The sequence below is a fragment of the Liolophura sinensis genome, chromosome 13, assembly GCF_032854445.1.
Source record: "Liolophura sinensis isolate JHLJ2023 chromosome 13, CUHK_Ljap_v2, whole genome shotgun sequence".
In the NCBI taxonomy this organism is placed as follows: domain Eukaryota; kingdom Metazoa; phylum Mollusca; class Polyplacophora; order Chitonida; family Chitonidae; genus Liolophura; species Liolophura sinensis.
This window is the reverse complement of record NC_088307.1, coordinates 7,528,635-7,551,772: the sequence shown is the minus strand read 5'-3', so window position 1 is coordinate 7,551,772 and position 23,138 is coordinate 7,528,635. Positions and strand designations below refer to the sequence as shown.

Sequence of the window (23,138 nt, the reverse complement as noted above, 5' to 3'; positions counted from 1 at the left end):
AGTTTTTAGTTCTGGAAGTAGAAATTTGGATAGATTTACCTTTGCTTAATGCTGATGAGGATGACAAAATTTCAATTTCTAAAGCCGAAAAATAAGCTTGATGATCGAATTTCAAATTTTGACTCAAGTCAGAAATGGCTTTGTGGAAGCGGCTCCAGGAGGTTAGAGCCGTTCATATTTTCTCTACCTGAGATCCCATGAGAATTTTTTGTTAACAATCCTGCTAAAGTAGTGTTTCCATGCTTCATCGTGTGTACATGCAGGAAGGCAATCATCTTTACAGGTAATACGTCACCCGTGCGGACTATGCGACGCACGTGGGGAGATCGGATGATGTGTCCCATCTTGAGTCGTGGGAGCTAGGTGTATGTAAAAGCCAGTTACGTGTAATTTTAATAAATCAATCACACTGAATGTTGATAACATGTTTCACGTGGTTTAAACTGGATTCCAATCCTCTATTGTATAGGCAATGGTTTTACAATGGTTTTCATTCATTTATTTATATCTGATTAGAACGTACTCAATAATATTTCCCTTGTATGACGGTGACCAGCGTTATGCCGGGAGGAAACTATTGACCATTCACAGGTTGCTGACAGACCCTACCACGTGCGACCGTAGAGAAAACTATCATGAGCTGGATTTGAACTCACAGCGACCGCATTGGCCAGAGGGTCCTGAATTATTGCCCCGCGCTGGCGTGCTAACCACTCGGCCACGTGTATATAGGTAAGTAAGGAATAAGAAGCTGTTCTTTTCTCACGACCCAGTATGCATGACTTACTTAAATACCTTAGTGTTATCTACATAACCTCATGGTGTACTGTTCAGACCAAAGGATACCAACATCAGTGTCCGTTCGAGCAAGTACTCTGTAGTCTAAACGAGAAGACGCATAGGTGTAATGTCGACTCTAGCCTGTCACAACAGTGTCCTCCTGGGGCTCCTTATACTGCAATTGTGCTGTTTGACCGCCCATGGATGGTGCATGATGACTTTGCCCATAACAGAGATAAAGGGTAAGCTATATATATATATATATATATATATATATATATATATATATATATATATATATATATATATATATATATATATATATACCGGTCATGCTTTTTGTTGCGCTTCCCATCTCTCTATATAGATCATACTGTGATAAGTTTTCCATTAACTTACGCTTTAAACAGGAATTTGACTTCCAGGCTTTGAACAGGCTTGTGACTTCCAGGCTTTAAACAGGCCATTAAGCCCAGGACCTTGCTGTCAGCACCGCTGATAGCCTTACCACTGATAAATTCTGGTTAGCTCCGCCTGTGACTTCCAGGCTTTAAACAGGCCTTTGACGTCCAGGCTTTAAACAGGCTTGTGACTTCCAGGCTTTAAACAGGCCTTTGACTTCCAGGCTTTAAACAGGCTTGTGACTTCCAGGCTTTAAACAGGCTTATGACTTCCAGGCTTTAAACAGGCTTGTGACTTTCAGGCTTTAAACAGGCTTGTGACTTCCAGGCTTTACACAGGCTTGTGACTTTCAGGCTTTAAACGGGCTTGTGACTTTCAGGCTTTAAACAGGCTTGTGACTTCCAGGCTTTAAACAGGCTTTGTGACTTCCAGGCTTTAAACAGGCTTGTGACTTCCAGGCTTTAAACAGGCTTATGACTTCCAGGCTTTAAACAGACTTGTGACTTTCAGGCTTTAAACAGGCTGGTGACTTCCAGGCTTTAAACAGGCTTGTGACTTCCAGGCTTTAAACAGGCTTGTGACTTCCAGGCTTTAAACAGGCTTGTGACTTCCAGGCTTTAAACAGGCTTGTGACTTCCAGGCTTTAAACAGGCTTGTGACTTTCAGGCTTTAAACAGGCTTGTGACTTTCAGGCTTTAAACAGGCTGGTGACTTCCAGGCTTTAAACAGGCTTGTGACTTTCAGGCTTTAAACAGGCTTGTGACTTCCAGGCTTTACACAGGCTTGTGACTTCCAGGCTTTAAACAGGCTTGTGACTTCCAGGCTTTAAACAGGCTTGTGACTTCCAGGCTTTACACAGGCTTGTGACTTAAAGGCTTTAAACGGGCTTGTGACTTCCAGGCTTTGAACAGGCTTGTGACTTCCAGGCTTTAAACAGGCCTTTGACTTCCAGGCTTTAAACAGGCTTGTGACTTCCAGGCTTTAAACAGGCTTATGACTTCCAGGCTTTAAACAGACTTGTGACTTTCAGGCTTTAAACAGGCTGGTGACTTCCAGGCTTTAAACAGGCTGGTGACTTCCAGGCTTTAAACAGGCTTGTGACTTTCAGGCTTTAAACAGGCTTGTGACTTCCAGGCTTTACACAGGCTTGTGACTTCCAGGCTTTAAACAGGCTTGTGACTTTCAGGCTTTAAACAGGCTTGTGACTTCCAGGCTTTACACAGGCTTGTGACTTAAAGGCTTTAAACGGGCTTGTGACTTCCAGGCTTTGAACAGGCTTGTGACTTCCAGGCTTTAAACAGGCCTTTGACTTCCAGGCTTTAAACAGGCTTTGTGACTTCCAGGCTTTAAACAGGCTTGTGACTTCCAGGCTTTAAACAGGCTTATGACTTCCAGGCTTTAAACAGGCTGGTGACTTCCAGGCTTTAAACAGGCTTGTGACTTTCAGGCTTTAAACAGGCTTGTGACTTTCAGGCTTTAAACAGGCTTGTGAGTTCCAGGCTTTAAACAGGCTGGTGACTTCCAGGCTTTAAACAGGCTTGTGACTTCCAGGCTTTAAACAGGCTGGTGACTTCCAGGCTTTACACAGGCTTGTGACTTCCAGGCTTTAAACAGGCTTTGTGACTTCCAGGCTTTAAACAGACTTGTGACTTCCAGGCTTTAAACGGGCTTGTGACTTCCGGGCTTTTAACAGGCTTTGACTTCCAGGCTTTAAACGGGTTTGTGACTTCCAGGCTTTAAACAGATTTTTCTCTTCCAGGCTTTAAACGGGCTTGTGACTTCCAAGCTTTAAGCGGGCTTGCGACTTCCAGGCTTTAAACAGGCTTGTGACTTCCAGGCTTTAAACGGGCTTGTGACTTCCAGGCTTTAAACAGGCTTGTGACTTCCAGGCTTTAAACGGGCTTGTGACTTCCAGGCTTTAAACAGACTTGTGACTTCCAGGCTTTAAACAGGCTTGTGACTTCCAGGCTTTAAACGGGCTTGTGACTTCCAGGCTTTGAACAGACTTGTGACTTCCAGGCTTTAAACGGGCTTGTGACTTCCAGGCTTTAAACGGGCTTGTGACTTCCAGGCTTTGAACAGACTTGTGACTTCCAGGCTTTAAACGGGCTCGTGACTTTCAGGCTTCAGACAGGCTTGTGACTTCCAGGCTTTAAACAGGCTTGTGACTTCCAGGCTTTAAACAGGCTTGTGACTTTCAGGCTTTAAACGGGCCTTTGACTTCCAGGCTTTAAACAGGCTTTAGGAATCTGTGTTAGGTATGGTGGCTGATAGCGTCCATTTTTGACCGCGAGCTTGGCGAATCCGCGAAGAGTGGTGTTAGGCCAATATAACAAAACCGCGACCTTCGTGTTTATGAGGAAGACACGGACGACACAGGACCGCGACCTTTCGGGGTTTCACCTTTTCCTCGTCTGACAATCCTTCTGACTTGAAGCCAGAACTCGTTTCGAGCACGCGACTGTATTGTCCAGGGGAGTGGTTTGCAAGAGTAAAAACATCAAGCCTATAGTCGCATAAGCTATCAAGGGTTTCTCAACTTGGTTGAAATCGGTTTGAAACATATACTCTTACAAAAGGTGGATACTTTATCCCGAGCACTAAGGTTTTTTTCAACCCCAGAAACCCAATCGTATTGCAAAAGTGCAAAATTTTTTGAGCGTGGCATTAAATAAAAATGTTATAAAGATACCAATACATTACGATACTTATTTCCAACTGACTAGCGCTCCTGTGTTGACAGACGGACTGAGCCATACATACTGCGAGTACAAAGGCGTCCATTATGAAATCGGCTCCAGTTTCAAAATCCCGAAGGAGTGCACTGAATGTAGCTGTAGTAAATCGGGCATGGGTTGCTGTGGGTGAGTATCTCAATATCTTTGGTCAGCTTATTTTCACAATATATAGTTTCATATACTGCTCCGTTCAGACACATCACCGGGTTGGCCCTATCAACGGTTGACTTTGGGCCCTTGAAGGAAACCTTTTGACTGAATTTATTTATAAGCTTATTATTAACCCCTGGGGCAAGGTTTTCCAGCAACCTGCGGATGGTCGTGGGTTTCCCCCGGGCTCAGCTCGGTTTCCTCCCGCCGTCGTATAAGTGAAATATTCTTGAGTACAGCGTAAAACTAGTATGGAGAAAATAATAAAACTCCTCCCTGCATTCATTCCCGCCTCCAGCTCTTATAGGGACTTCTTCATGAAATACTGAACCGCTCCGGTAGCCTAATGGTAAGAGCGCCCACCTCGTAGTCCGGGTAGGGCCATACCAAAGACTTTAAAACTTGTTCTTGTTGTTGCCTCTTTTTTCACTCACCACTGACATATGTTAGAGCACGGCATCACGACTGGTTAACCCGGTGTCAGTACAATGTGATTTGGTAGGGTGTCATGTCTGGTGTCTTCGGTATGATACTCCGGTGGAGGCACACGCTGACTATTTCTTGCCATATGACTAAAATATTTGCTAAGTACGACGTAAAATCACAAGCATAGAGTCATCCATACATGAAGTACAGTCTGGTCTGTAAAATGCACATTTAGAATCACGTTTTAAAGACTTAAAATGCTAATTTGCTAACAATTTAGTTTTTCTAATAATAAATTAATCAAACTTCATAAAAAAAAACTTTCTAAACAGAACCAATAAGGTGAATGAATCAGTTAGAATCAAGAAAAAATATGTCAACTGAAAACGAGCTAAACGTTTAGGCGAAATATATTGGACATCATAAATAATGAACGCTGGACTCATTCCCCTGTCCCTAAAGATAAAAGATATACTGCTTTGAGCGAACACCTTCCTTTTGGTTTCATTTCCTTGACATTACAACCTGGAGAAAAACATTTTCTTGTCTCGTCTAGACATTATCGTGAAGAACGCAGACTAAAATCATTCTTGGATGAACTTCATTGAATATATCATAGCCAAGAATCTCGGCTGTAATCTCTTAATACGGGGTTATGCGTAGGCCAGCGGTTCCCGCGTATCACCATATATAAGTCACCCTTAAACCGATGTCTCGGGCTAATTACATTTCACCGTTTTCATCCGCAGCTATGGTATTGCCGCTGGTGTTTATGGCCCCATACCAGGATGTAAAGTAATAGCGCATGACTGCACTCCTTATATGGTCAAAGCGGAGGACGAAACAAAAGACTGTTTGACTGGAGGACCCATAACACCTATTGGGAGAAAGTGAAATCAGATTGTCCACTTAGAGGGATACAGGGCCCACGCTGACTGTCTGACAGTGGGATTAGGGTTTCTTGGGTTAAACCCTACAACTTTGGTCACGCTTGGATCAATCTGCTATCCCTACAATTCAGTTCAGGCTAGGCATAGCCTAGACTTGATTATCTCCCGCACAAGCCAATCAGGACTTAATTATCTGCCGCACCAGCCAATCAGAACTTAATTATCTCCTGCACCAGCCAATCAGAAACGATCCACCATCCTAAAATATACATGCATACTCTAAATAGACGTCTTTCTTTTCCGTATTGATGTTTTTTCTTTTCTTTCTGGTAATGGTATATTTGGATATTGCTGGGTACCATGCTGTGGCCTATTTTTGGTTGAATCAGTGATTGCTTGTTCCATTATCAATTTTATGCTTGGTTTTCTAAGTCAAAATCGTTAAATCCCAAGCATTTATTCATTCATTCAAAGTCAAAATAATTATCAAAAGCTGTCATGGCGCAGGGTTTTTCTTTCCAACTTAAAAAAATAAGCTTCTTCCTAATGACAGAGTATAGATGTGGTATACATGTAAGTTTGCTGAACTTAAGGGATACATAAAATGCTTGGGAGAACGGTGTAAAACAAAATCAAATTTAATAAATAAATAAATAAAAATATAACGCTTTTTTTTTTATTTCTATATACGCAGCATATGGTGTGGCACAACAAATAAAACTATAAAAACGCATTTTAGCTTTCTTCATTGACTTTAAACTACAGTTTTCGTAAGGCCCCAGCGGTCAGAGCTCAAATTATGTAGCCTGTTGTGTTGTCAAAATAAATTTTTTTTTGGGGGGGGGGGGGGGGGGAGCCCAAACTGGGGACACTAAGCTGGTTCCGCATTCCCAGTATGTTCATAGATGACGTCTTTCTGAATATTTCCGTCCACTGATGGAAAATATGCATGAAATAGACGTTTAAGAAATGACTAAGAAATATAGAATATGCCTGAGAAAATGAAGTTTTGTGGCCTATCTTTCTTCGTGTTCCCTAATACAATACTCGTTGTTTTATAGCGCCTTTTCATGTATTCTTTAAGTTCACTTCTAGAACAGATAGAGTGTTTTGCCAGCAAACGATCAGACGGATGGGCAGCCACTACATACTGCCACCATCAACATGATATGGGTGTTAGCATAAGAATCTTGACAAAAAATTCATGTCGAGGTCCAATATTAAACTCACACCTCGTGTGTCTTCGCTATTGAATGTATGTTTGTGTGCTTGGGATTTACGCGGTACTTTAATTATTTTTCAGTCATAAGATGACGACGAGTAATTAGGTTTGTGTACATATACTGTGTTGTCTTGTGGCAGGGAGTCCATGCCGCCAAAGTGCTGCCCCTACTGAAGTATCACGCCAACACAAGTTAAAGCAAGTTGCACAATTTATTTCATATGTGACAATGTCAAATGACCAAGGATGAATCGTGTAAAGATAACTTATTCAGCCTTACACGTGTGGCGAACGAACTGATCACACCATTGTCAGGATCATGTCTGACATAACATATTTTAAGTCATAGAAATATCTTAAACCATTGGCTTTTGAAGAATAGTTCTAGTACACTGCGAAGCACTCGATAAATATACTAACTAGAAAAAAAAATTCAGAAAATGTGGACAGTTATGACGATTATTTTTGACAGCTTTGTCCTTTTCACACCCTGTAAAGGTTTTTTCATATTCTTGGCCATGCTGACGAAGGAAAATTCAATATTCAAATTTTCAAAAAGTCAACATTTTATTGATGCTTGATGATGGCGATTGATGATAGATTTTCCCTTCAGAACAGACACATTCTCCACTGCTCAATTTCCACCCTGGTAACTTTTACATTCCACATCTCCAAGTCAAAAGTCAACCGCCCTTGAGCCCGTTAGGGTTACAGTTACAAAAAGGGGAGATCAGTCTCGCCTGAGTTGGAAATCTTCACACTTAACTCCCTTTGCTGTGATAACGTTAATGAGAATTGCGTCTCCAGTGTAGATATCTCTCTCAGCAGCAGATATGAACACATCCTTGACCAGAGCTACGGCCTTCTCCTGGGACAGCTTCACATGTTTCACTCCCTCCTGGTTCTTGTAGCCTATCTGTAACAGACATACACACACATCAAAGGGGCATACGGCCGAAAGAAATTCAAATTTTTTGCGTTGGTTTTGCTAAATACAAAAATGAGTTGCATCTGACTCCTAATTAAACCTTTAAGGCCAATGTTTTCTTAAAAATGTCAATTAAGAGAATTATAAGGGGAAATCTGCCACTGGTCTAAACTGTCTGCCCGACAAGATAACATGCAAATGAGGTAGCGCAAAGATTCCCACCATGTAACGAACGCACATATAAATAATATAAAATAAGCATGTTCTAAGTCTAGTAAACTAAATACTTTTTAAAAAGCATTCGTAATTCCCAAGGATCTGTGCTGCAGAACTGAAGCTGCATGTTTGACTGCATAATTACAAAATTGTACCATGTCAAATTGCACTGAACATGTCCTATCCTTTAGACAAGGAGCGATAACTGACAAAAAAAAAAATGGCTTTCTAAATAAGACGACTTGAGTGAGTTGATGGTCGAAGTGAAACCGCAGAAAAAAATGAAGCTTCAATTGTTCATTCAAAATCAGATACGCGTCAGTATACATCTGAAAGGCTCAACTAGATCATTTAGACGACGCCTGAAATAACAGCACAATTTTTCTGACGTCAGTGGTATGGCCCTTTAATATTCCCATGATGCTCTATTGGTTTGTAATGCTATTATTTTACACCATTCAAGACTACAGTAAATCTTGAACCTTATAACCTCAGAAGAACTATTTTCAGAGAAATTTTTGCATACAATTATAACAAAAATGACACTAAAATGAATTATTTGTGTCACTAAGGATAAAAGCTTAAATTTATTTCTCTAAGCCCTACAGATCTCCCAGAACGTTTCAAAATATTAGTGTCCTAGGTGGCTGACAAATTAGGGTAATTCAGGGGGCAGATAAGTCTACCATCAAGCTACATGTATTCTTAGCCTGATAGTCATGAACATAATGTATACACTATCGGCAGCACTAGGCCAGGAATAAGCCTCTAGGCTCTATTAATTTATCAATTTGATTTTTACTTAAGAAATAATGACTCTTTATCTAGTCACTGTTGTGCATCATAAAACTGTAAATGTGGAAGAGTTGAAATTTGAGAATGAGGTGCTGCAGGCAAATTTACACAACCAACCTCTCCATTTCCCTGAATTGACACATTACACTGGTGGAATGGAAGGTAAGCTGTCGTCAACATTCACTATGTAAGGCCGCACACAACAAAAAACACAAACAGCTTCTTTGCACGGAGTCCCACAAAGCAATTGACTTCATTGAACGATTGAACAAATGAACGATTCTTGAAAACTTCCCGAGTAAAAATGGGATTGATACCCATACACAGGCATACATGTAGATGCCCAAAAAGTTTGTTATAATTGAGGAATGCAATCCTGATCATTTGATCCATACCATTAATTAATTTTGCTTACAATTCAAGAGATTTGGGACTGGAGTAACTGTTTTTTTTTTTTTGTTTGTTTTTTTTTAAGTCACAATGAGCTGCACTGCCACTTACCTGGTTATCTAACAACGGCTGTAACATGGAGCTAGCTGAACCCCCGGCTCTGTACGACTCACGCTCATATGATCCCACAGGGTCAAAACTGAACACACAGCCTTTCCCTGTGAACCACAATTACATACAGTGAGAGAACAAGAAACCAAGTAGAGCCTCTCCCCTTACAAGTTAAGAGACAAGATAAAGCTAACAATATATTTAGTAATTATTTTATTTGATTGGTGTTTTACGCTGTACTCACGAATATTTCACTTATATGACGGCAAAAAGCATTATGGTGAGAGGAAACTGGGCAAAGCCCAGGGGAAACCCACAGCCATTCACAGTTTGCTGTCAGACCTTCACATGTATGGGCTAAAAATATAGAGGCCCATCAGTTACACAGAGAACCACCACTTATCCGTATCTTCATCATCAATGCCTCCTGCAATGTGCTAGATTACACAGCTGGCGTCAGTAACACAGAGAACCACCACCTGTACATAACTTCATCATCAATGCCTGCTACAATGTGCTAGATTACATAGCTGGCGTCAGTAACACAGAGAACCACCACCTGTACATACCTTCATCATCAATGCCTGCTACAATGTGCTACATTACACAGCTGGTGTCAGTAACACAGGGAACTACCACCTGTACGTACCTTCATCATCAATGCCTGCTACAATGTGCTAGATTACACAACTGGCATCAGTAACACAGAGAAACACCACCTGTTCAAACCTTCATCATTAATGCCTCCTACAATGTGCTAGATTACACAACTGGCAGCAGTAACACAGAGAACCACCACCTGTACGAACCTTCATCATCAATGCCTGCTACAATGTTGTAGACATAGTAGGGGAAAAATCGTCTGTAGTAGAGAATGGTGGAGATCATGGCCGCTATGGCTGAGGTGGACATCTGCTTGTTGTGTTCATGTTCATACATCTGAAATACAAAAGACTCAAGTCATTTTCTTGTGTGTACCCTAAATGACCTTAAATTTTGTCCAAGATATCATTTTATCAGATTCTGGGAGTTCTACTGATTTTAGAAAGTTGCTTTGACAGGTATCTGGAAGGCAGGATGATATCCTACTGGGGAAAATGTAAATTTTAGCACCAGAAGTCATACCATATGACATTAATTTGCTTCAGAAAATGCTTGTTTGTGATAAAATTTTTAGGTCATTTAGGGTATAGGTGTATGTTTCTGCATCCTGTAAAGCTGAGAAAACTGTCATAGTGGAGATTACAGGATTTTTTGTCGTCAAGTGTATTTCATTGCTTTTTCAACACCATACTCCAGAATTCTTAGCTTAGTTCTATGGGTGCAGGAACCAACAGTGCACTGGGTAAACCACCAAACTTTGGCAAGGCACTGACAAACTTTCCCACATGTTGGACAGATTTGCACATATGATGCCTGGTAGAAGGCACTGCTCAGTGTCACCAGGTCCATCAAGCAGTGAGAGCTGAGGAGTCTACTATTCCTTGTCCATGGGCTAGTTTGAATCCGAAGCTCATTTGTCCTAATGATTGCAAGGCAAATGTATCCAACCATTTCACCACAGTCTGTTCTTCCAAAGTGTATTAAAGTCAGGACTGATGAATATTAATACCTATCACTGAACACAAGTATGGAACTTCAGCCTCAATGAAACTTAATACTGGTCTTAACTCTTTCTGCACTTTCCAGCATCAGAGAGGTATATGAAATTTAAACCCTGCACAGCTGAATTACTGAGCAGACTGACATCATTTCTCTCTGTGACGCTGAATTTATACCCTGCGCGTTTAAATTACTGCGCAGACTGACATCATTTTTCTTTGTGACACGCCACTGTGACTGAACACAGGTATACCAGCGCTGTCATTAGTTGACAAAGCTAGCTCAGGATTAAAAAATCCAGGGTTTAATTCCTCATATACCCTTCTCAACACACGGATAACTTATAATACCACTGCACTCAGATACCACTGCACCATTTAGTCAACTCTGGGGTAAGAAGGTGCCTTTTATATGCTTCCTTGTGTTTTCCCTCACCTCACACATGTTAATATCATCAGAGTAGTGTGTCTAAAGCCACTGGGAATTGTTTATATATTTATACATTTCACTGGTGTTAAACTCAATACTCAAGAATTTTTCACTTTTGGATAATGGTCAGGTTTATGGGTGGAGGAAACTTGAGTTCCCAGATTAAATCTCCACTCTTTGCCAGATACCTGACAAACCCCTGACTTAAGATTAAATCTCCACTCTTTGTCAGATACCTGACAAACCCTCTGACTTAAGATTAAATCTCCACTCTTTGTCAGATACCTGACAAACCCCTGACTTAAGATTAAATCTCCACTCTTTGTCAGATACCTGACAAACCCCCTGACTTAAGATTAAATCTCCACTCTTTGCCAGATACCTGACAAACCCCTGACTTAAGATTAAATCTCCACTCTTTGCCAGATACCTGACAAACCCCTGACTTAAGATTAAATCTCCACTCTTTGCCAGATACCTGACAAACCCTTGACTTAAGATTAAATCCACTCTTTGCCAGATACCTGACAAACCCCCTGACTTAAGATTAAATCTCCACTCTTTGCCAGATACCTGACAAACCCCTGACTTAAGATTAAATCTCCACTCTTTGCCAGATACCTGACAAACCCCCTGACTTAAGATTAAATCTCCACTCTTTGCCTGATACCTGACAAACCCTTGACTTAAGATTAAATCCACTCTTTGCCAGATACCTGACAAACCTCCTGACGTAAGGTTAAATCTCCACTCTTTGCCAGATACCTGACAAACCTCCTGACGTAAGGTTAAATCTCCACTCTTTGTCAGATACCTGACAAACCTCCTGACTTAAGATTAAATCTCCACTCTTTGTCAGATACCTGACAAACCTCCTGACTTAAGATTAAATCTCTGAACATGCAACCTCATTTGTGAAGGGCCTGATAGTCACAGTGAACAGTCTTACCAAGGCCGTTGTCAAAAAATTCCTCGTCAGGAGTAACCTCAAAACAGGTCTGGCCAGCAGCGAATTAATGTTTTTTTTTGTCAACTCTGGCTAAAGAAACATAGTGATTTCAAACAAATTGTGTTTCCAATACAAAGGGTCCAATCTATTTTAATAATTGTTTATGGAGATACATCTGGAGAACTGATGTGATAACCCTGGTCTTGTTTCTTACCATTAATCTGGCATCTAGAATTTTTTTCAGCGTCAAAGCATCTCCATGAAAACCACATAAGCCTAAAACAGTTGTTTCTGTCCTGAAAGCAAATAGAGATGCACAGTAGAACAAAAACGTGTAGGATAATTACCATCAAATTTGTTAGACCATTCCTTGGCACAAGATTTAACTTAACACCAAAAAGAAGCAAATGGCGTAATAATGGAGTAATATGTGAAGATATATTCCCGGTATTTCTGTCATTCTGACAATTTTGCTATCAACATTTAGATTCTTTTGGGCCATCACAACAATATATGTGCTGATACCTTCGTGGTTTCACAAGTTAACAATCAACAACACTGTTCCAAACAATAAGATTAGGCAATGCATAACTTGGACTTTGCCAATCTCTAACGACAGCCTTACAGAAATCATTCTGTATCCCTTTCCACACAATTCATTAACTAGAAGGTAATGGAGTAGTTATAACAAACTCAGAGCTTACAGCTGGTATGTCTTTGGGGTCTCCCTGGAGTGGATTGAGAAGCCCTCGCTTAGTCGAGTATCAGAGGCTACAACAGCAAACTTCTCTCCTGCTATAGCCAACACAGTTCTGAAACCACAAACAAGGAATATTCTTGGATATAGTAAAGACTAGGGTGCTGTGCTTATGTGTAATCTTTTATGTTACTATTTGCGTTCATTTATTCCTGCTTCCCTAAATGAGGCTGGCCAAATATGGAGGAGACCCTTTTCAGGTGTAGTCCACGTGACAAAAGCATGTGAGATACGCACATGTCCATTCAACTCTTACCATGTTCATCTGTATTAAACGTACGTTAAAAAACTCATTCTGTCACAACAACTCCAGTGGTCTAGTGGCATAAGCATCTGACTACGGACCCAATACGCTGTCTGACAGAAATTTGAATCCAGAACTTCCAAAACAAAGAGTGAGTGAGGTAGTGCTTGGGGTTTAACGTAGTACTTAACAATTTTTCATTCATATGACGACGAAGGAATCCTTAGAGAGCATGTAATGTGTCTCCTTGTTGCAAGATAGATTTCCACCGCTCTTTTATCTAGTGCTGCTTCACTAAGACGCCTTAACGAAGGCAAGTAACCCTTCATGCTGAACGCCAAGCGAGAAAGTCACAACTTCCTCTTTTAAGGCCTTAGGTGCGACTCGACCTAGGATCAACCCACGCTACCAACTGTGCGATAGGTGCCAGTCCCAAAACAAAGAGATGACTTTCTGGTATATGTATGAACCATGAACAGTTAAATGCAGATCACTCATGGGTGACAGAGACTAGAGCAAAGAATGTCGTACTTCATTTACAGTATTTTCGTGTGTAAATTAAACATCCCACCATTCATAAAAATGAACAATGAATAAAAAGTAAAACCACTTGACCGTGGAGGAGAAAAAAAAATGAAAGGCACACAGAACTAAACATGTTAACAGCACCCTAATCCTCACAATATTCTCTCATATTCGACTAGAACCTATAAATCCCAGATGGTCGACAATGTTGAATATCGTTACCATTTGAGGTCGGGCAACTACAGCTTTCTTATTTGGGCCAAAATATATTCAGGTATTTAAAGGATACATGAAAAGGAACTCTAAAACAAAGATTGTGTTTTTAAGCCAAATGAAGAAAATTACACAAAGGAACTTTCATTTTGGGGGTACTTTTACACGTGTTCATTACCACTCTATATTATCCATATTTTCTGTCAATGGTCGGATTTTTTCAGAAATTACGTCATCGCTGATCTTACTCTGGGCCGGTAAACACCCCGACATGCCCTGAGCCCAGTGAACCGCTGTCACCACAGTGACGAGTCTGAGCGATTGATCAGTCCGCCCAATTTGTTTTTTTGCTGAGATTTTCTTAAAGCAGACGACGCATTCATTCACAGATACTTCCGTATGTTCAGATATGGTTTGTTGCATCATTTTAAGCTCTTCCAAAAAGAGTGGGACGGTTTCAGGCTTTAGCTTCTTCAGATTTCCACGGGACGTGACATTTCGACAGGAATGTACAAGAAAAATGAAGCGATCAAACTTTTCCCCCAATGACTGGATCAGAATGCTCTGAGCGGTCACTGTTAAACTCCTCCAATAAATGGTCATAGATTTTTGGTTGATCAAAGGTGGTACCCGATAATGACTGTACACACGTGAAATTTTAACATTGTGTTGTTGTTGTTTCCCGCAAGCCGAAAGCAGAAGTTCATTCAATTAAAATGGACATTTTGGCTTACCCTCCGTTGAATGCGTATGGGCTAAAGTGCGCCTGCTTAGGGCCATGTTGGTACTCTTCAACACATCCATGTTCGTGCATCAAATTCATTTTTGAAGTCAGAAATTACTTTCAATGACCACTGATGACTTGCGGTTCTGTTACTCTCGGGTCCAAGTCACGTGACGTAAATAACCGAAACAAGAAATCATAGGAAAGGAAAATAAACAGGAATAGCCGATTTTTTCAAATGCAGCTTCGAGTATGTTCTTGATGTGCGTTTTTCCTATTAGGCTATATTTTTATCATAATCAATCACTCATCCTCAAAACCTCGCACCGACGTGAACTGTTTCAGGATGGTGGGTAATTCGGATTTTCCCCAAAATCAAGGATGATTTATAAGATTATCTCTACTCGCTGCTAATATGTTGAACTCTTCTACTGATACTATGTTCTCCTTTGCATTCTCTGCAAGGATATCACTGATTTAAAAAGTTGCGCGGGTTATTGGGTTATCTCATTTGCTTGCTGCTCAACTCTTTAATGTAACGAAATCTGGACACCCGTCAAATTGATCTTTTCCTTGTGGCACGTGTTGGTGAATAAGTCACTTTCGCATTTCAGAAGGCCACCATTGTTTTTAACAGAAATGTCACGGGAGCTGGAGCTAATTTTGATTCAACTGCCTATGCTCAAACCCAGCAGCAGGATGCTTGCTAGATTAAAAATCTGTTTCATTGAAATTCAGCATTGGAAATCGCGTCCCCATGCGCGGTAACTTATAGTGAAAACAATGGAGAAGCTGAACACACCAAGTAAAAAGTGCTACATTGAAAGGTTGCCATTTTATTGGCCATGAAAAGCAGAAATTTCGAAGGCCACTGTCCGCAAATGGGTGCCAATAACCCTGGATGACTACGCCACGCTCTTTTATATTTGTACTGATGCTTGCGTAGTCATGGCTGAGGCCCCTTCCCCCTTGTGGGAAGAATTGTAAAATTTCAGAAAACAGTTGATTTCTAACCTACCATGCCTGCCGAGTCACTCCTTTACAATGCTTGGGGTCCTAGGGCACCTCTTTTAAAATCCTGAGATGTCGATCATCCGAAAGGTATCGTCGTCATATGACTGAAAAATTGTTGAGTACGACGTTAAACCCCAAGCACTCACTCACTCACTCTGAAAGGTAAATATCCATCCCTAATTATTAAAGTCCAGCATCTCCGCTGACTTGTCATTTACGAAATGGCCGCCATGTACACGGCGCCACCAGGCAGCTGGATACAAATCAGACCCGTACTGCCCTCATCTGCTGTGGTCACACAAGTCAAAACAACAGCACATGCTCTAGTTTCATTCCCTGGCGAATGATTTTTACTTCTAATGTCAAGGGGACTAAAACCAGCCATCGTGTGATCGTATAACCATAAACGGACATCATACCTAGCATAAGAAGGGAGGGATAGTTTCGTATCCAGCTACATGCATGCTGTGTAGATGGCAGCCATTTTTTAAATGACAATTGAGCGGAGATGCTGGACTTATGCATGGATATATTTATATATATCAATATGCATGGATATTTACCTTTGGGATTATCGCCATCTCAGGATTTTAACAATCAGGTGCCTTAGAACCCCATGCATTGTAGAGGAGTGACTGGGCAGGCGTGGTAGGTTAGTAGTAAACTGTTTTCCGAAATTTCACAATTCTTCCCACTCGAACGAATGGGATCCTGCTATGACTATGTGAGCGTCAGTACAAATATAAAAGAGCGTGGCGTAGTCATCCAAGGCTAGGGTGATAATAGGTCACTTTCAGATTTCAGAAAGCTGCCATTTTTTTAACAGAAATGTCTTGGGTTCTTGTATTACACAGGAGATTGGCGCTAATTTTCATTCCTATCACAGCCTATCCTTTAACCTAGCGGCGGCCTGCTTACTACATTAAATATCTGTTTCATGGAAATTCAGCATTGTTGTTTTATTGGCCATGAAAAATCAGAAATTTCAGAAGCTATGTCCGAGGACAGTTGCTAATTCGATCAAGGCTACTCTGGTGTGGCGAGTGTAGTGGCGTCTGTCCAGAAATGCAATTATCGTTTATTAATCACATTTGGTTTTGCTTTTCAGTTGTTCTACTCGTTTTTCAAATCTCTGGTGGGCAAAGATGTCGTAGTGGAGTTGAAAAATGATCTCAGGTTTGTTGTCTCTTCATCGGTTTTGTATTTCTGTTTTGACTGTAGACATTTGGGCACTTTCTGTTTTACTCTTGCCTACAGACTTGACTTGTGGAGACACAGCGGTGAAAAATATTGTCTAAACATGGTAATTAACATGCACGTGTGTTCAAAAGACTGCAGAACAACGACCAAAACTGAGCTTTGTAGATGTTCATAATTTATTGAGACCAATGCGATGCAGAATGTGGTGTTGTCCAACATCCAAAAACTTTCTGTTGTTATCAGGAACAGCTTTCAGAATGTCACTCATTGTTACAAATTTACCAGTATAATACTTACTGGAGAAAAACGCACAATATTTCTATTTAGAAGCCAACCAAATGTCAGATGCTAGATGAATGGAATAAATTTTGAATGGATATTACCAAATAACAAAATAATTAAATATTAGAGAAAATAGTTCGTCTTGAAATTTCTCAAATCATAAATTTAAGATGGGATTTAGGAGAATAGGATTTGGGACAATAAGATTTAGGAAAAATAAGCTAAGTGTATCAAAGGGTAAAAGTTTTGTGAGGTAAAATAAAAATCCATCAAGGACAATTAAGCATCAGTTTTGCAAGGAGAGACAAAGAGAAGGCGGTGGTTTTTCTTCTCACGTGTCTACCTTTGCATAATTAAATGCTTTTTACAGGTCTTCCTTTTTGTTTTGAGCAGGTTATTACAGTGACATACTTTGCAAAGGACAAGGAGTATCAGCTAATTCATACTCCACACGTTCTTGATTATGTCAGGTGTATCAGTGTTTAATAGTCACTGTGGCATATCTAGAGTTTGTTTCAAAACTGTGTTGTGAGAAGATTTGATAGCACTCCTCAGATTCAAACAGGGGCCCTTTGTGCCCAAGTTTGTTAACACACAAATGCAACAACACAATGACCCAGGAACCTGGGTCACCAATGCTTTCACTGTGAGCTCTAGTCCAGCCCTGCTGGTTTCTTCTCCAGTCATGTTGAGAAGGTTCTCCAGCAACCTGCAGATGGTTGTGGGTTCCCCCTGAGCTCTGGCTGGTTTCCTCCCAACATAATTCTGATCCTAGTCGTATAAGTGAAATATTTTTGAGTACAGCTTAAGACTACAATTAAATAAATAAGTCACATTCATGCACCTGATATTGAGAATTACACGTAGATCAATTAGCAGCTCCATGCATACTTTTGAATCACCATCTAACTGTATCTGTATATATTCTCTTTGTTTTATATCACAGTATTGATAGTTCTTGAAAACAATATTTATGTATTGATGTTGTTACAGTATGTCTGTAATTGATGTTGTTACAGTATCTGTGGCACACTTCACTCAGTGGACCAGTTCCTCAACATAAAGCTGACAGACCATCAGCGTGACGGACCCTGACAAATACCCACACATGGTAAGACTGCCTGGTCATGTGTACTGTACCCTAATTCCTCTACCTTTTCGCGTGTAAAAGATCAACTTTCTGTGCAATTTATGTACATTTTTAATTGATTTTGGAGCCAAATCTACATTGGTTGGGTTGGCCATTTTTGTCTTCTCAAAAGGTATAATTTTATCAGTGTACACAGAATTATGCCTTCAGAATATGCTTAAATAAACACCTTACAAACATGCGAAAAGGTTGAAGAATTACTGTAGTCACATTTCATTTATAAAAATGTTATAATAGTTCTTAAAGTAACCTTAAAAAGTTCTTTGTTGAGGGGAACACAGACAAATCGGATAAAATATTATAATTAATTCTTCTTTTTTCTGGTTAAATGGCAAAGAGGAATTTTAAAGAAATTAACAAAGCCTTAGAGAGGAAAATAAAATTATCCTAACAAAAAAAATTTCAGTCTGGCACTGTTTTGGAGGATCGGCCAAGTTATACCCAACAAACATATTTTTAATGATGAGCAAGGCACCTTATGTTTTTAATCAGAATTGTATTTAAACTTCTTTAATTGTATATATGTCTTGATCATAAAACTTACACCTGATCATTGTTTATTAACTAACAGTAAACGATGTAAAGTTTCGCCCTGGGACTCAGAAAGTGTATCGCAGGATTCATTGCGTTGATACTGGCTGAGTGCAGCCTGAGAGCATCAGGGGTTGGTCAGGGGATTCTACTGGCAGTTCAATAATGTAATAAACAAGCTCACACTTCACTGAGCAGTTAGTCAATGCTCCTACCACCAACAGTTCATGGTTTCCTCGGTTTAAATCATATTAATGTTAGTACATACACTTCGCGACAGGTTGATTGTTTTATTATCATTATTTTGTGATAAATGAGATTTTAGGAGAAAACTCTGTGGAGATTAAGTGTGACTACTCAGTACCTTTGCGCATGTGGAGCGTTATGTTGAATATGTGTTTTTAAACTGCAGGGCTCTCCGTATACAAGCTGTAACAATTTAGCATAGCATGAATCCATACTTGCACACTAGGTCTACCAGCAGACAAGATGAAGATATCAAATTGCGATAAAGCGATACCAGTATAAACAATAACCTTATATGTTGCTGGTGACACATAAATTACACCTGGGCAAATTGTATACAGGAAATCATAAAACATTTTGTTTAGAGCCAGTGACGGTGTGGTGTGAACTCCTGATGTGATTACAACCCAAGCAAATCCTATCTCACGATATACCAGACTACACACAGTGGCACAGAAAAGGGGTAAAAAGTAAATCGTGGTAGTTGTCAAAAACCTTACGTGGAGTATGTTTTCTGTGTTTAATGGAGGTTCCGGATATAAAAATGCGGGAAAAGGAACTCTTCTGCAATAGAAGGACAGTTCTGACTGTAAAGGAACAAAATGTGCGTGTAGACTGACATATTATATTGGAATTACTTGGACACAGGAAGCTGATAACAGATATTTCTCATTGAAATTCGTTTATACATTTTGTAAAATACATTTGTACATATCTTCGTTGCACAATGAGGGCTCTCAGCAGACAACCGTTCACCAGATAGCAGTGTGAGGTGACTTCCACGCAGGTGTAACCCAAATAATCAGTTCGTCTGCGGTGTACATTGGGCATGTACATTCCTTTTTTGGCATAGTCATGCTTTCAGACAGTGTAGGAATTTAAAGGTTTGTAATAGGCAACATTTGTTTTAATATTTTCTTCAATTTCGTTCATGGGTATATTTAGAGATGTACATGTAGGCGTACATTACTACTCTGGAGACCTGCACACCTCTCTGTCAGTGACTTGACCCCATGCATATCAGTGTTCATTGCCAAAACTTAACTAATCAGTTTTCATACATTAAGTTGCATACAAAATATGTTAATAATTTTTTTCCGTTTTTTTTTTTATTATATATAGACAGTTTATATGTGTATCTGACAGATCTTTCAATTACATTGCTTGCCAGTTGTCTGTGAAGAACTGCTTCATCAGAGGCTCGGTTGTGAGGTATGTGCAGCTGCCGGCAGACGACTGCGACACACAGCTGCTGCAGGATGCAGCGAGGAAAGAGGCAGCGCGGAACAAACAGCGATAACACAGGTTATCATGACAACCACATGGGCATGGTCCAGCGGGGTCGGAATGTAGCATGGATACCGAGAAACTGCTGTCCAGTTTATGTGCTGGAGACCGACCAGTGGGAGCCTCGCGGGGGGCTTTCTTATTCAGGGACATCAGGACTATCAGTCTCGACAATCGCCTCTGAGCATGACTGATTGAATGAGCTGAGTGATTAGCAGCTCTGTGACTGTTCTCAGAAATTTCTTTGTACTAGATATGCTCATTTTGTGAAGGACAAATTGATGTGATCAGATCATGACAGATGCCAAGACTAATGGAAGAACTGCCAAATCATTACATGAAGGGATACAAAATCGATGCTGATTGGCTGACAGTGGCGATCAAATCTTCTGGGACACACCTTGCAGCTTTGGTCATGCCTGAATAAAACTGTCACAACAAACACTCAGCTCATGGTCTCTCACACTAGCCAATCAGAAACAATTCTGTATCCCATTAGCATTTAGCGTGGTATTTTATGCTAACACATATGGGAAACCACCAAGGATTCAGCATGGTTTTTATGTGATGTTTTTTTTTAGTTTTCTCTTGTGTTTAATAAACTTTATACTCCTTATGCTCGTTAATGATATATAAAGCTGCAGGAGACTGGCAGCCATGTTTCATCTTTAAAGGGCGTCATCTTTAAACTTGAACTGCAGAACATATTAGGATCATGTAAACAAATGATAATTAGAAATACTCTGCAGTTCTTAATTTTCGCATATAACTAATGTTCGTGGATTTTGCGGTCAATAATTTACCATGAAAAATAATTCCAGCGAAAAAAATAATGTAGTAGTCATAATGGAGTGAAACTTTGCCAGGGTGACGGTAGTTGCGCTAAGAAAGCCCGACGGGCCATCTAAATTTCTTAACAGTAGGAAAGGGAAATTATGGTTTAAATATATTCAGACTCTGGTGCTAAGGGCTGGTGGGTATAAAACAAAGTGGTTTATTTGTCTTTAGTTTGATCAATCTTCGCTATACCCATAAAGTGAAAGAAAAGTACTCGCTATCCCATTGGCTATGTCTCTCCTGTGGTCCAATGAGTGAGCTTCTAACAAATTGTGAAGTGTGTACAACAACACAATGGCTGTTTGACAGCTACGGCAATGTTTGCGCTTTCTGACCTGCAGCAGAGGACGATTAAAACTGAAAACAAGGCAGAACTTACCGTGTTGATAAAGAATGAGTGACCAGCGCCAATAATGGTGAATTCATATGTTTTGCATTAAACGGCTTAAAAGGTGACAGGTCACTTTGCCCTGTGTTTGAAAGTACTCATCAATGATTTGAAAAGAAGTGACACCTGTTTGAGTACTGCTCACAGTACTGCTCACAGTAGGGGCAAAAGTAATCTTCTTATATAGTGATAATCCATCCCCATTGTTTTAATCTCTGATCTAGATCACGAGGATTAGCGACACTGCCGGAAACAAAAGAGGATTAAAGCCACTCATGATGATACCTGTTTTACTTACTTGAATGATTTCAGCTATATTATGTCTTGGAAGATTTTAAGATCTGTTTTTCAGTATTCTCTTAAATATGCGAAAATTAATTCCCGCAAACATATTTTTTAAGAAAATCTGGGAAAATAAATTCCTGCGAATAATAAGTACTGTACAGTAATATTCCCTCAATACCAAATAAATATTTAGCCAACCTGTGGATTATGCAGGCGTAGCTAATGTCAAAGCCCGAGCGTAAAATAACCATGAAAGCAATGTTAAGGTAACATCAGGTGTAATATTCCAAAAAGTACTGCATGTATTGAGCTAAGGTTTTGTGTGCATGTAATGCACCATAACATGAGGGGATTCTGCCAGTGTGTATCATGATGGGACTGATATGGGCAATAAACGAAAAATTGGAAAGGAGACCCCCTGATTTCAAATTTTGGCTTATTCCGTCTCCTGTATAAATCAATCACATTATTGATTTATTGATATCATCAAGATATGAAATATGGCTTATGTGGTGTTAAGCTATAAACATTCATTCATTCATTCACATGATGTTTTCAAACTGTGGACAAGGTAGGTTAGCCGAGCACACTGGCAATAAGGTTAATCATTCATAATGTACAACCTAAGATTTAAAGATTTTTTTTTTTTTTTTTGGTTTTTTCTTTTAAGTTGTTTGTTTTTTGGTTTTTTGGGGGGTTTTTGTCAGAGGTTGAATGAGCATACCAATCGGACATGCTTAACAACTACCTCCATGTATATGGTGGGGGGGGGGGAATTCTCACATTTCTGCAGTGAAGTTAAAATATTGATAATTGCAGACTTTTCAGCCCTATGTTTAATAGACGTTATCAAAAGGTTTTCCTGAAGTGCTAAATGATAAGTCACATGTATCATGTCAATGAGCATTCCTGTATGCCTAATACATGAAAATTTCCTGTGGAAATAAAACTGGTAATTGAAATCTTAGCCTTGAGTACAAGATATCACTACATATAAATATGCAATCTGTCTTTGTGCCTAGGTGGCTGAAATCCTGCATGCTCTATTTTTGTCACAGGGGAACCTGATTAGATCTTGTCTCATTAGGTCATGCCCTGCCTCATAAGGTAATGTCCTGTCCTCGTCATGTTATGCCATGTCTCATTAGGTCATGTCCTGTCCTCATTAGGTCATGTCATGTCTCATTAGGTCATGTCCTGTCCTCATCATGTTATGTCATGTCTCTTTAGGTCAAGTCCTGTCCTCGTTAGGTCATGTCCTGCCTCATTAGGTCATGTCCTGTCCTCATCATGTTATGTCATGTCTCTTTAGGTCAAGTCCTGCCTCATAAGGCCATGTTCTGTCCTCATCATGTTATGTCACACCTCATTAGGTCATGTCCTGTCCTCATTAGGTCATGTCATGTCTCATTAGGTCATGTCCTGCC

At 40.1% G+C, this 23,138-nt stretch overlaps 2 protein-coding genes and 1 long non-coding RNA gene across 3 annotated transcripts; 2 read left to right on the top strand and 1 right to left on the bottom strand.

Annotated features, from left to right (window-relative positions):
- Nucleotides 1-872: 872 nt before the first annotated feature.
- LOC135481102 (uncharacterized) lies at nucleotides 873-5,970 on the top strand. Its single transcript, XR_010445971.1, has 3 exons — nucleotides 873-1,022; nucleotides 3,926-4,046; nucleotides 5,246-5,970. It is a non-coding gene; the product is annotated as an uncharacterized LOC135481102 (long non-coding RNA).
- An 831-nt stretch (nucleotides 5,971-6,801) lies between these two features.
- Nucleotides 6,802-14,651, bottom strand: LOC135480307 (proteasome subunit beta type-1-like). Its single transcript, XM_064760118.1, has 6 exons — nucleotides 14,502-14,651; nucleotides 12,733-12,840; nucleotides 12,243-12,324; nucleotides 9,858-9,987; nucleotides 9,049-9,155; nucleotides 6,802-7,524 (listed from the first exon to the last, which is right to left on the bottom strand). Exons 1-6 carry the CDS (start codon nucleotides 14,588-14,590, stop codon nucleotides 7,339-7,341), a joined length of 702 nt encoding a protein of 233 aa, XP_064616188.1. The 5' UTR covers nucleotides 14,591-14,651; the 3' UTR covers nucleotides 6,802-7,338.
- A 1,557-nt stretch (nucleotides 14,652-16,208) lies between these two features.
- On the top strand, nucleotides 16,209-22,308 carry LOC135480813 (U6 snRNA-associated Sm-like protein LSm2). The gene is given in 5 exon segments (XM_064760739.1): nucleotides 16,209-16,229; nucleotides 16,614-16,681; nucleotides 18,007-18,061; nucleotides 18,063-18,098; nucleotides 20,086-22,308. Coding segments are annotated over 5 exon segments (309 nt in total). The 3' UTR covers nucleotides 20,215-22,308.
- The last annotated feature ends 830 nt before the right edge of the window (nucleotides 22,309-23,138 follow it).

Bases quoted from the DNA above. Each gene is read 5' to 3' on its own strand.
- LOC135480307 (XM_064760118.1), bottom strand. From the start codon at position 14,590: ATGAATTTGATGCACGAACATGGATGTGTTGAAGAGTACCAACATGGC. The intron at 12,841-14,501 runs GTAAGCCAAAAT...TTGTGGTTTCAG, and splicing joins CCATACGCATTCAACGGAGG to AACTGTGTTGGCTATAGCAG. The intron at 9,156-9,857 runs GTTCGTACAGGT...TGTGGTTCACAG, and splicing joins AGCAGGCATTGATGATGAAG to GGAAAGGCTGTGTGTTCAGT.